At 54.9% G+C, this 13,531-nt stretch overlaps 1 protein-coding gene across 1 annotated transcript in view; it reads right to left on the bottom strand.

The window, feature by feature from the left end:
- Positions 1–504: 504 nt before the first annotated feature.
- TRIM8 (tripartite motif containing 8) overlaps positions 505–13,531 on the bottom strand; it is a 30,846-nt gene continuing 17,819 nt past the window's right edge. The window contains exons 3-7 of the mRNA XM_027672469.1: positions 4,976–5,071; positions 3,862–4,095; positions 3,457–3,488; positions 2,775–2,890; positions 505–2,058 (exon numbers count right to left, since the gene is read on the bottom strand). Of these exons, the coding sequence (XP_027528270.1) occupies positions 1,451–2,058; positions 2,775–2,890; positions 3,457–3,488; positions 3,862–4,095; positions 4,976–5,071 (1,086 nt within the window). The 3' untranslated portion in view covers positions 505–1,450. The remainder of the gene's footprint in view (positions 2,059–2,774; positions 2,891–3,456; positions 3,489–3,861; positions 4,096–4,975; positions 5,072–13,531) is intronic.

The raw sequence follows: 13,531 nt of genomic DNA on the forward strand, positions 1-13,531 counted from the left end.
AAGGTCCCCAAACCAGCCCAGGGTGCTGCCAGCAGCCATAAGGCCCCACGGGGCAGTGGGGCTTTAGGTGTGGACAAAGCCTCAAGGGCTGGGTGCCGGGGCAGCAGCATGGCTGGAATGGTGGATACTAGCAGAGTCAGGAAAGCTGCTGTCCCCAACCCCATTCCCATCCCACAATGGGGATTGTTCTGGAGGCTGTGGGCAGGATGTGGCCCGGCCAGCTCCATGCCTGACTCACATCCTCGCCGTCTGGGAGGGAGCTGGTGGAGAGCCACGGCTCCAGCACACTTCCCCACGGTCATGGGTGCTGGTGGCAACCCCCTCCGTGGCTGGGACCTGCTGCCCCTCATCCCTGAGCTGCTCCCTCCCAAACAGCCCCTCTGGAAAACCTCCCACCATCATCCAGGCCCCTGTGGGACCAGGGAGTGGTTCCTTCCAAAAGCAGGTGGGAGCCTCCTGTCGGAGCTGGCGTTCCTGGGGGAAGAGCTGCAGCAGAGCGAGGCATTTGCACTAAGTGATCACATTTATTTGAATATTTTATGTGTGTGTGTGTGTCTGTGTGTGTATCTAAAATTGGTTACAGAATAAATACCTGTGCCTTATAGCAGGAAGTCCACTTTTTTTTTTTATACAAAGTGCTTGTTACAGGAAGTTGCATCAGCGATACACAGGACGGGGGTGCCTTTCAGCAACGCTTCCCCTCCTGAAAACTAGAACAGATTTTTTTTTTATTTATTTATTCGTGTTTTTTTTTTTAAAGTTTCTTTTCCCTTTTTTTTTTGTGCATTAAATTTCCTGCCATTGTGTATTTACAAATCTCTGAAAGAAGGAAAAAAAAATGCCAATATGCATGATAAGTGGCCTCATAACACAAAAAAACCCAGCCTTTAAAAAAAAAAGGTAACAAACCCAAAATCTACAAGTATCGTTTCATACTGAATCAATGATAGACCTTTTTTTCTTTCTTTTCTTTTTAAAAAGGGAAAGAAAGGGGTGGGGAAAAGGGAAAAACTGAATCAAACCAGAGAAAATGAACTTGAAGAAACGAAAAGAGAGAAGGTGCCATTGTCCCTTCTGAAGTTTTCCAAAGGCAGAGAGGAGTGAGGAAGAGAGCGACGCACAGACCCAGACGTCCGACTGAAATCCCCATCAATTTCTTCTCAGTAATTTCTCCCTCGTGTTTTCCCAGCGAGGGGCAGGAAGGACTTTCCAAAATTAAATTAAAAAAAGAATTAAAATGAAAAAACCTTATTATTTAATTTTAAAAGGATTGAAAAAAAAATAAAAGAGAGATATGATAAAACAACCCTCCCCAAAATCCTGGAGGGGTGTGAGGCAGGGAAAAAATTGGGTTTGATTTAAAAGGGGTAAAAAAAAAAAAAAGCCAAACCAAACCAGACTTTTCTGTCTGAACACGTCATCAAGCAGGACTCTCCAGAGAGTGTGACGGTTAACTGGTGACGTAGTGTTTCGCCGATGGCTGGCCGTAGACCCTATAGAAATCCTGCCGCCCATGCTGCTGGGATGCGTCAATCCATTCCCTCACGGCAAGTCCCGGGAGCGACTGGGGGACGGCGGGGGCGGGCGGCAGTGGGTGGGAGTACTCCTGCGACGAGACTGTCCAGGGGAAGTGCCCCGACCGCGGGTAGGGCTGGTGCCCGCTGTGGTTGGACACAGAGGAACAGTAACAGTTATCCACGGAGCAGACGAGGATTTTGCGCCCGCCGTACTGGGAGAGCACGGACTGCTGAGATGACGTGGTGTTGGGGTAGTGAGATGGGTTGAAGACGGAGCCCGAGTGCACCGGCTGCGGGCCACTAGGAAGTCCAACTATGTGCTGCGTGGAGCTACAAGGCACCATGGCTTGTGCGGACTGCCCCTCGCCAGCTGAAGCGCCCTGGCTCATGTACTGGCTCGCCACAGTCCCGGACGATGGCTCGAGGAAGCTGCCCTCGGGGAAGGCGGTGGAGTGCTTGCGCTTCTCCGCGCCGGAGTTGCTGACGGTGCAGGGGTACATGGGGATACTCTGCAGGAAGGGGACAGGGGTGCTCAGAGGACCTGCGGAGGGGAACGGGAGAGGGAAACTGTATCAAGCACAGCATGGAACAGCTACAGGGCACTCTGGACATTTATCCAAACCTGCAGCGAAGCCCCAAGACCTGCGCTCCAGCCCCATATGAGCAGAGGGTCCCCCAGCCCACCACACCAGTGGCAAACCGGGCACGCAATCACACATGGGAGTTTGCAGGTTCAGTGCTGGACCCTTGCCAGCAGGCTCGGGGTGGCCTCAGGCACTGCTCTGCAAACAGCTCATCACCACAGTCCCTAACAGGACCAGGGTGGGACAATCTGGGGGACAAACCCAAATCTCCCAAGGAGAGGACTGGGAAGCCTCTGCAGGACATGATCTGCTCTCAGGTATGGGCTGGGAGCTGTGGGGCCATGCTGGGCCCTGGCTGTCCCTGCCCACATCCTGACTTCCACTTTTCCTGCTGATGGCCAGCCCCTCAAGAAGCCCCATATTTCAGGGTTTCATGTAACTCTAAAACACAGCCATTTCACAAGCCAAGGGAAATGCCCTGGGGAGAGTGAGGAGCTTGCTTCATGACTCCTTATTCCCCTGCTGACTGCAGAGGGGCTCCCCCCAGGGGTCCCTGCACCCTGACAGCTCTCCCCACTCTTTTGTACTGGGATCTGCAGGACACCCAGCTATGGATACAGGAGATAGTGAGGTCCCATGCCTACACACCCCACAGCCCTCAGGTTTCACCCACCTTCCAGCAACTTCCTCAGCTGCTTCTCCTTCTTGGCGATCTCGTTCAGGAAGAGCTTGGAGTTGAGGTGGCCGATTTTGGGTGGGGGCAGGCTGCCACCTGTACAGTTCTGGGTCCTATTGGGGACAATGGACAGAGAGGAGAGGCATGAGGGACAAGGCAGACTCAGAAGAGGGTCAGAAGCTCCTTCCCCTACACCCTCCCAGGGCCAGACTCCCTCCCTAGGGTGGAGGGCAGAAGGGAGCTGTCTCTGGCGGGCAGGACCTTCCCTGTCCAGCTTTGCTGTGAACATCCCAAGCCAGGGCACATCTGCAGCCCATGTCCCCCCTGCATGGCCATCTCAGATCGCCTATGCTCTGCTGGTGCTGGCTTTGAACCCCCTGTCCTGTCTCTGGCCCCGTGGAGCTGGACTGAACCCTGCACCCCAATCTGGCTGGGGTCCTGGGTCCTAGCTCTGCTCTTCCACAAGCACACTGCTACATTTCTCCTGGTCCAAGGGAAGGACCTGATTTAATGGCTGCACGAGGGGATGTTTTCATCCTCCCAGACAGAGAGGGAAGCTGAGGCATGGCACATATCTCTCCCAGGCCCTGAAGCATCCCTGCCCTGGTCCTCCTCTGGACATTGTGGTGTTGTGCCCCTGTGAACATGAACGTGCCCTTCCCCTCACGAACACGCTTACCTGTCCATTAAGATTTTCACAGACTTGGTGTTCTAGGAGTAGAAGGAGAAGCTCTGGTCAGTAAGGCCAGTCCCTGCCACAGCAGCCATATCCCCTTTCAGTGTCAGCTTCTGTGGCCCCCCAGGAAGGGACAGGCTGCCCAGGGGTGCTGAGCCCCCTCCCCCCCAGTACGGGCTGCTCCAGCCCCATCTCCAGGCTGCAGCACCTCCTCATTTGAGGCTGGCACTGAGCCTACCCCACCGCTCCTTGCCTTCTCCCACTGCTGAGCCCTCTGGAGGCATCAGCCAGCCCTGCCAGTGTCCCTAGCCTGCTCCCTGCCATGCCCCACACCTCCCCGATGCTCCCCACACAACCAGACCTCCCCACAGCCCCCGTCCCACCCCCACCACGGGCAGCTTGTCTTACCTTCATGAAGTTGATGTCCTCAGTTTTGTCGAACATGACCTGAACAGAGCTGAGGAGCTTCTTGGCCTCCTGCATGCGCTCGTTGAGGTGCAGGACCTGGGCTGCATTCTCGTTGCAGAACTTGGCCTGGGCCTTGTCCAGGATCTCCATGGTCTTCCGCAAGTCCTCGTCCAAGATCTGGTGCATCTTCTCGTACTGCAAGCGAACCTCGTCCTTCAGCTGGCTCACCTTCTCCTGGGGAGAGGAGCAGGGTCAGGCCCTCTGAGCCCTCCAATCTCTCCCATGATGTCCCAGGAAACCTGGGTCCTTTCTCCAGCAGGGAAAGGTGCAACTTGAAAGCTGCATCCCAGCTCTGCTCTCCTGCATCACCCACACAGATCCAACCCTGCCATCAGCTGCCACATGGGACTCCTATGTGCCAGATCCAATAGGGACACTGCGGAGGTTTGGTTAGCCCAGGAGATCCCTGGATCTACTTTCTGGGGTCTATCTGTGAATCACCTCCAGAGAGCTAATGTCAAGCAACAACCTGCTGCACCACCAATCCAGGTGTGCTCCCCTGAAAAAACCCACCTATCCCCATCTTCATCCCCAGCCCCACCCCAGGCTGGAGACTTCATGCTCCAGAGACCTTCCCTTCATGTTCTGGGAGGCTGAGGGGCTTTAAGGACCATGACCCAGTCTTGTTTTCCCTGTATCCCAGCAAAACTCTTGCTTGCATCTCTTCCATCTTGTGGGTATTTCAGTGGTTTATTCAGGGATCTCCCACTCCAGACCCTCCCTTTCCACTCGGGATGAAGCAGGCAGGCTGGGGAACTCTGTACTGAGCTGAGGGCAGGGTGGGCCATCTGATACTCAAGGACAGCCTTGTTCCTCACCTCCCAACTCACCCCAGGATCCAGGAGGCTGTAGGGCAGCTCCAAACACACTTTGTCCCCAAAAAGGATGACTACCAAGACTGGAATTGAGGCAGCAGGTCTCTCCAGCTATTCCTCCCCTGCATGTCTGCCTTCCTCCCTGCCCACCTGGCCCCTATGTCCCAGAAGCTTGTCCCCATGGTGCCATGGGGTGACAGTCCCCAGGACTGGCCGCAGCAGGGTGAAGAACTAGTTACCTCGACCAGCCGCTTGTCCGATTCCAGCTTGTAGAGCTGCTCTTCAATGTCCTGCTCCCGCTCCTCCAGGCGGTCCTGCTGTTTCATCAGCATCTTCTGCAGAGGTGGGAGAGAGCAGCATAGTCAGAGCCCAGTGGCCACACACAGCTGGTGAGCATTGGTGCTGCCCACACCAGCTCTGCCCATGCAGTTTGGGAGGGACAGTGCTTTTTCCCAGCAGGATGTCACTGCTGAAAGCCCATGCATAGCTGATGGAGCTGGAAACCACGCAGAGGGTTGTGTGTGCCGGGCAGCATTATCTGCTGGGGACCTTGGTCTGGGTTCCCTGGATGGGGGCAGCCCCTCAGGTAACTTTCTGCAGCCCAGTCAGTGGGGTTGGGTCAGAGCCAAGCCCTGGGGACCCTGGTGGGGACATGGAGAGGCTCATCTCCCACTAAGGCAGCACCATTTCAAGGCCCATCACCCATCGCCAGCAGGCTCCTGTTAGACATCACCACGTCCCCCACGCCCCTGTACACCATGCCAAATCCTTTCTCCCTTCCCCGCCTCCGTGACAAGCCCCAGAGCCAGCGTCAGCGTAATCGAGAGGGACAGAGTGAGGAGGAGCGGGGCCTCCCCCCGCCACACTGCCAGCCCCCGGCCCCACTCCTCAGGGCTGGGCCTGGGCCATCAGCCCAATAACTGGGACAAGACCTTATCCCCAGCTACCAGTGTGAGTGCCTCGCTCCTGCGCATTTCTCTAGCCAGGATAAAACCCACCACCCATGAGAGAAGGGCTCCATCCCCGTGAGCAGGAGCAGGAATTCCCAAAACACCCTCAAAATCAACTCCAAATATTCCTCCTTCATGGTTATTGGGGGGAAAAGCCAGGACACCAACGGGTCGAGGATAAGGGCTTTGCCCGGCACGGAGATGCGGCGTTAGAGACTCAATGATGGGGGTGAGATGGGAAGAAACCGGCAGTGAGAATGAATTTCGAGGGGATTATTGCTATTATAAACTGCCACTCGGGAATTTATAATCAAGTAATTAATTCCTGGACGAGGCAGGAGGGGGAGGGTGGCAGAGGCGCTGCCGGGTTTAATTGCATTGCAGGGAAAGGCTGTCACCTCCGACTCAATTCAGGAGCAGGAATGCGAAGCCTCCTCCCTCCTGTTGTTTTTCTTAAGGTCTCGGGCACCTCCAGCCTCACTGTCACTGGGCTCCTACCACTAATAATAACGAGGAGCTAAAAAAACCTGGCTTCCCACTCGCAGGCGCACTCTGTGTGCATGCCCGGGGCCCACACGTGTGCACCCACCCAGGCACACGCAGGCAGACACACGGACAGCACTTCCAGTTGAAACAGGGGCTGAGGGGCAGCCACAGTGATTCAGACACCCCCAGCTATGGGGGGACATTTGCTGGCATGTGTGTACAGAAACACAGGGACCTGCAGCATTCAAGGGCATTGTTGCTGCTGCTGCTGGTTTTAAGACCCAGTGAAGAGGTGGGAGCATCCACATGGAGAAAGATTTGATGCATATATTAAAAATCTCCTTTTTTATTGTAAAAGGATTGTTATTTGTGCTGCTGTAGCATCAGGAGTCTGCGGTCCACTCCTAAGTTAAACACGATGGGAAATGAGCTTTGGAGAGTGAGTGAAACACCACTTGCTTGGAGAGAGAAGGGTGCAAGCAGGAAGCACATCCCAGGTCCTGTGCCAGTGGCCGGCCCTGGGTGTGGGGCTGCTGGGGAATTTTCTGGGGGCTCAGACAGGGTTTTGGGTCCAGCACCAGGCAAAGCCACAGGGTTTTGGGTCCAGCACCAGGCAGAGCCATGGAGTGGGTGGGCAGTAGCCCGATATAGCCAAGCTGAGAAGTGGTGGGTGGCAAGCCCACTCCAGGAAAGAGCCGCCTTCCCACATCCCTGCTTGCAGGAGGCCAACTGAGCATGGGAGCTGAGGCAGGTCGTGCTGAGCTGCTCGTTCTCCATGCTGGAGAGCCAAAGGACATAGTGAGCTTTGAATCTTCCCTGTGCCTCCCTCCCTGCTGCAGAGATTCACCATCTCCATCACAAGCAGCCAGACGCATCCCGCACCAGCCCACCAGGAGGACAGCTGAGTCCAGCAGGGTCCCCAGGAGCAGCCCGATCCTCTGCCTGACTTCCCTGTCTGACAGCTAGGACAGGGATGTGGAAAAACATAGGACATGATCCAAGGCTTATAGCTTGCTGGGCACAGAGGCCAAATCCCTGTCCCACTCCGACGTATGCATCAGGTATCTGACATGGAGGCAGCAGTCTGAGGCAGCCCCTGCCTTTCCCCTCAGTGCTGCTGGGATGCTTTCACGGGGGAAAGCAGGCTTTCCCATCACTTCCAGATGCCAGGCAGTCAGAGGTCATCCTGCCAACCCCACTGGTGTGAGGGACCCCTGAGAGAGGGACCAAACAGCCCCGGACATGCACGTACCATCACCCTGCAGCTGCCATGGCAGAGCTGCCAACCTTTGTGTTTTGTAACAAACCTTAGACTGCTCTGCTCCTGGAATCATACAGTTATGTGAATTCACAAATATACACACAAACATATATATAAATAAGTTTTTACATATATAACTTAATAGCCCCTCACAGCTGGAAAAATTGACCAAAAACTCAAACTAAAGCCACAGAAATCAGAGAGAATAGAGGACATGCAGTGTTTTCTTTAAATCTCACATTTGAGCCACTCTCTTGATTTTAGGGTGATTTAAAAACTGTGCATGCCTGAGACTGCACTGGGATGGGAGGGCTTTTCACCCATGGCAACAAAACCTTAACAAGACATATGGGTATGAACTACCCCTTCCAGCAGCGAGGGGCACAATCTCATTGTCTATGCAGCGCAGGCCAAATTCCTTAGGTATTTTGAAAAGGAAAATATATCCCTTCCCCTTCCATCCCCTCCCAAATCTGGTATTTCTGAAGTCATGAACTCCTCCTTCTCCTCCTCCTCCTCCTTCAGGATCAGAATTTCTCGGGGTAATTTCTCATATTTCATGCATGACCTTGATGCCGGGAGAACGCAGTTCCCTCCATACAGGCGCCCTTCCCTGGCTCTGAGCAACTCTGATCCCAGTTTGTCTTTTCTGAGACAAGTTGCCAGTTTCCGAAACAGACACTAAAAATGCTCTGTATTTCAACACCAGCTGAAAGTGAGCCCATCTCATTAATTAATGAGTTAACCAGTGGCTGGGGTAAGTGGCTGGTCCACCATGACCCCACTGGCCCCAGTGAGATGAGGCTAGTTGATGGACACTAGCTTATTCTGAGACGGATGTAATCTGTCCTCTCTCTATGGAAAAAAATAAAGTGGAGGTACAAACGTGCTGAGCCCATACAAGAAGTCATGACACACACTGTGGGCATTAACTCCGTGTGGGAGCAGAACCACCGGAGGTGGAAGGATAAACAAGAGAAGGCTGTCCTTGGCTTGCCCATCGGGAGCCCCACCACCAGCAGAGCAGGGATTCCTGGGGAGCCATCATGGCAAGTCGGATGGGTTTGGGATACCAAGGTCATGCACTGGAAGGGAAATGCTACTTGGAGGGGCATCTCTGCACGAAGCAAAGCAAGTGCTGCAACATCTCATTGCAGGGAGAATGCACACAGCTGGTCCCCGTGGGATTGTGTTGGGAGGAGGCTTGCTGACCACTGCTATCTGCCCACGGCTTGCTGGGAGGAAACCACCACCAGGGAAACACCACCCTCGCTCTGTGCACCTTATTGCACCTCTCAGTCAGTCCCCCTGAATCTGCACTGGCCCCAACTCTCAGTGGCTGCTCCAGCATGGGACACATCCACCCCCCAGGCAGGGGATGGGGGGATGTCTGCTGGGGGACAGGCAGTGAAGAACTACTGCAACATTAAATGCCTGCAGCCACAAGATAGGAAGATGGTAATACAGAGTTTAATAGCTCTGATGATACAGGGTATCTAGGCTCCTTATCTGAGAGCCACTGCACCATTTCAGCACAGCATCATGAGATGTGTTACATACAGGGTCCAGCCCAGCCAGTTGGGCAATCCCCTACCGCAAAGGGGGGTTCTGGGGAGTGGGAAGGAGCTCACACCCATCCAAGACCTCCCAGGCAGGGAGAAATCTGTGGGCAAGATGTCTCCCTGGCTTGTCTTACACTGGTCTCACCAGTGTCCTCTCCCAAAGGGCAGAGCTAAGCCTGTGGTCACTGCTGAGTCCATGACAACAGCAGATTGTGCCCCTGCCCTGCCTGAGGCCCAGCACTCCCCTCATCCCCACTTCACAGCCTCCAGTAGCCCACGGCCCTGGGGCAGCAAACTCCCACGACACGCCCCAAGGTTTCACCTTCTCTGAGGCTGGTCAAGGCCCTTGTGAGGGCCTTGTGAGCTCTCCTAAGGAGAGCTGGCAGGGGAGAGCCTGTGGCATCACTTCCCTGGGGTGCTCGAGTGCTCACCAGCCCATGCCCAACTCCCAGCAGGATCAGGAAGGAGCCTGGCAGCTTCACCTGACATAAAGCAGTGCCCCATGACCTGCTGAGCTGCTGTGGTTTTAGACAAGAGCTGAAGCAGTGAAAAGCCTGACTGTGTTCATAGGGTAAATAAAGCCCACACAGCTTCTCTGATGTCTAATAAGTGCTGTGCATCCTTCAGGGCCATTCACCTTGCAAGAGCAACCAAGTCCCCACACACTGATCTGCAGGATGCTTGCAGGATGCTAATTCCCAATCAACTGTGCTGAAGCTGTCTGTGGGTTTGGAGGGTACTACAGCAGGGCAGGTGGACAAACCACAAGAGTGCACAGCCCTTGTGCCTGTAGGAAACTGGGGGGAGGAGAGAGCCAGACTGCCCCACAGAGCGCCTTTAACCACAGCTGGACGGCTGGCCCAGGACAGGCGCGCTCACTTCCCTGCCTCTCTCCTTCCTCCTCCTCTGCGCCCAGGCCTTCCCCTCGCCGCCAAATCCCAGCCACGGAGTGAATAAGGACATTGTTTGCAGTCACCGGAAAGCCAGAATGGAGGGAGCAGCTTGAAGCACAAGGGGGAGAAAGGGTGAGGAGGAGGAGGAAGGTGGAACCGGAGCAAGGAAGCCGCAAAGGGCAGATGCCTGTTGCGGGAATGGCTCCAGACACCTGCAGCTCAGCCCAGGGACCGGGATCAAGGGCTCCCATTGAGACACACGTCCCGGCACGTTGCTGGAGACGGGCCTGAAGTCACAGTGACTGAATTTTAATGCACCGAAAGCCCTGGACCAAGGAGGCGAACGCAACCTTTCGCCTCCCCGCGCCTCCCACACACAGACTTCCCTCTCCCCAGCCCCACTCTGCTGTCAGCTGGACAGTTTTCTGAGAAAAACCCATGCAGTGAGTTATTTTCATCCCTCCTGAAAGCGTCCCCCCACCTGCTAACACACCAGCACCTTGACACTGTGAACATCTGGGGCACAGCACTCTAGTGTACCCCAAAAACAGGATCTCAGACCACGAGGTCACACACCACTACAGCCCAAGGGGACCAGTCCCAGCAGCCCAAACCCCCTGGAGCATCCCTCCCACCCTGTCACAGTCTCCTGCTGACCAGACCCAGGCAAAACCAGCTCTTTCAAACTCCTCACAGCCCCCACGGCACTCACAGGAGACTTGATCCCCTTACAGGGACAGGAAGGAAATGCTTTCACATTGAGGTTTCATCTTGCACACATTTACAGTAAGCACCAGGCAGGAGGGGAGGTCCCCAGCCAGAGCAGGAGGCCTTGCCTTCCCTGGACAACCTGGAGCACACACACATTGCTCCAGGCTTTGGCTTTTCTCATGGTGCTCCCTGTGCAGAGATCAGGTTGGTTTATCCTCGGCAGGTGAAGGAAGAAGGGAGGGGAACAGCCTCCAAGATATTAATAGCTGCCCTTGCTAGGAAGTGATGGGAGCAGCAGCCATGCAGTGCCCAGGCATCAGAGACCCCCTTGCTAGCATCGAGGGACCCCCTGAGCACCGGGAGAGCTGGGGGTGGAGAAGCGCTAGAGGCCAAATATTCAGTGCCAGCTTGGAGGAACAGGACGCACGGTGCCTCTTGCAAGAGCAGCTCTCCATCCTGTTCTCATGCTGGGGTGGATGCAGATGCCTCCAGCCTGTCCTCATCACCCTGTGAGATGCTGTCTGGTCACCAAGCCTCCCCTAGGACACTGGGGAGGAGAAACCATGAGGCTAAGACCCATGTCCCATCTTCACTGGCTACCCCATAGGCAGTCCCATGTTCCACCTCCAAGTGCTCACTCCAGCACAGGGCATCCCTGTAGCAGCTGGATGCTCCTGTGGAGCCATGACTCATGGCTGCTCGGCAGGATTCAGGTTGGCCCTGGTTCCTAGGGCAGCCTGGGATGGTGGGCATGGCAGACCACGCTTCTCTGCATGTCCCTGTAGCAGAGCAGATCCTGGACTGCCACGGGGCTGTGCCAGTGCCTGCAGCCTGGGACAACTTTTCCCCTTGTTTACACCCAGCAGAAAGGAAGAACTCATTAGTAAGGGGAAAATAAAAAGAATTGTGTTGCATGGGGTCAGCAGCAGGATTTCTGGAGGCCAGGAAATGGGGACCTATTCTCAGTCAGAAAGTGACCTTCAGAAGGACCTTGAGGATGTTAATTCACCTTCCTGGGCCTCTGTGTGTCCCCCTACTCCTCGTTGCCACAAGGGTTACTTGAGGCTGTGCTTCTCACACAAACAGGGGGACAAGGCTGGGGCTCTCCCCACAGTTTTTGGACCCCAATTTCAAGCCATGGACTGGCTGCCACTGCTGTCAGTGTCCTCTGAGTAGGGACAAGGATCTGCTTCAAGGAAAAAAGGGGGATAAGGGAGATTAAGGAGCAGAGAGACAAGGCAGTGGCTGGAGACGCATCACCTCCCTACCAGCAGTCCTGCAAGTCCTGGAGGCGGGAGCCTTCCTGATATGGGGTGCCCAGTATGGATGATGCATCCCCCAAAACAGAGGCTCCCTGAACCCACTTTTGCAGCATGTTGGTGGGCAGGAGTGAGGCCATGCTGATCATGGGCCAGCGACTGACAAGCTGCCCACACGCAAAAGGCAGTGAAAGAGGGGCAAACCACCTCTGCCAGACCTGGGGCTCAAGACCTGCTCACAGTGTGTGCAGGACAGGAAGAAAAGAGCTGGAAATGCACTGGGAAGATAAATACCAGGACAAGAAGCTGGTTTGCATGCTAAGCATGCAGCCAGGCCAGTCACAACTGATGCTGCTGGCTCCATAGGACAAAGATGAGCCTTGGTGACAGAATCATAGAATCATTAAGGTTGGAAAAGACTTCCAAGGTCATCAAGTCCAACCTTTGACCAAACACTACCATGTCAATTAAACCATAGCACTCTAAGTGCCATATCCAGCTGTTTATTGAACACTTCCAGGGATGGTGACTCCACCACCTTCCTGGGGAGCCCATTCCAATGCTTGACAACTCTTTCAGTGAAGGAATTCTTCCTGATGTCCAACCTGAACCTCCCCTGGTGCACCTTAAGGCTATATCCTCTTGTTCTGTCACCACCTTGCTACAACCTCCTTTCAGGTATTTGTAGAGGGTGATAAGGTCTCCCCTAAGCCTCCTTTCCTCCAGGCTAAACAGTCCCAACTCCCTCAGCCGCTCCTCATAAGACTTACTCTCCAGACCCTTCACCAGCTCCACTGCCCTTCTCTGGACTCCCTTCAACACCTCAATGTCCTTCCTGATTTGAAGGGCCCAGAACTGGACACAGCACTTGAGGTGTGGCCTCACCAGTGCTGGGTACAGAGGGATGATCACTTTTCTAGTCCTGCTGGCCACATTATTGCTGATACAAGCTCAGATGCCATTGGCCTCCTTGCCCACCTGGGCACACACTGGCTCATGTTCAGCCAGTGTCAACCAGCACCCCAGGTCCTTTTCTGCTGGGCCACTTTCCAGCCACTTTCCCCCAGCCTGTGGCACTGCAGGGGGTTGCTGTAACGCAAGTGCAGGACCTGGCACTTCACTTTATTGAACCTCATACAATTGGCCTCGGCCCATCAATCCCACCTGTCCCCACCCCTCTGCAGAGCCTTCCTACCTTCCAGCAGATCAACACTCTCACCCAAGATAGTGTTGTCTGTGAACTTACTGAGGATGCACTCAATCCCCCCATACAGATCATCAGTAAAGATATTAAACAGGACTCACCCCAAAACTGAGCCCTGGGGAACCCCGCTAGTGACCGGGCCTTTGGCCAACCTCCTGCCCCGCATCTTCCAGGAGAGACGGCATCCAACCAGGGAAAATACTCCCACGCTGTCCCAATAGCAGAGGGACAGCAGATGCTTTTGGGTGGTGCAGGAGCATGATGGAGAGACCAGCTCTGAGAGCTAGTGGGGCTGTGGCTGCAGGCGCGACCAGGCCCTCGGGGCAGCAAGGAACTCAAGAAATCTCTTTTCTTTCTGCTGGGAAGGGAGGGAGAGGAGATCCCCACCCAGGCCTGGGTGTGGACACTGGCCAGCAGCCCACCCCAGCCAGCTTTTGGCAGGGAGAACAGTCCAGGCCACCTTCGCCTG

This window comes from Neopelma chrysocephalum, unplaced genomic scaffold, assembly GCF_003984885.1.
Source record: "Neopelma chrysocephalum unplaced genomic scaffold, ASM398488v2 Primary Assembly neopelma1_97390, whole genome shotgun sequence".
Classification (NCBI taxonomy): domain Eukaryota; kingdom Metazoa; phylum Chordata; class Aves; order Passeriformes; family Pipridae; genus Neopelma; species Neopelma chrysocephalum.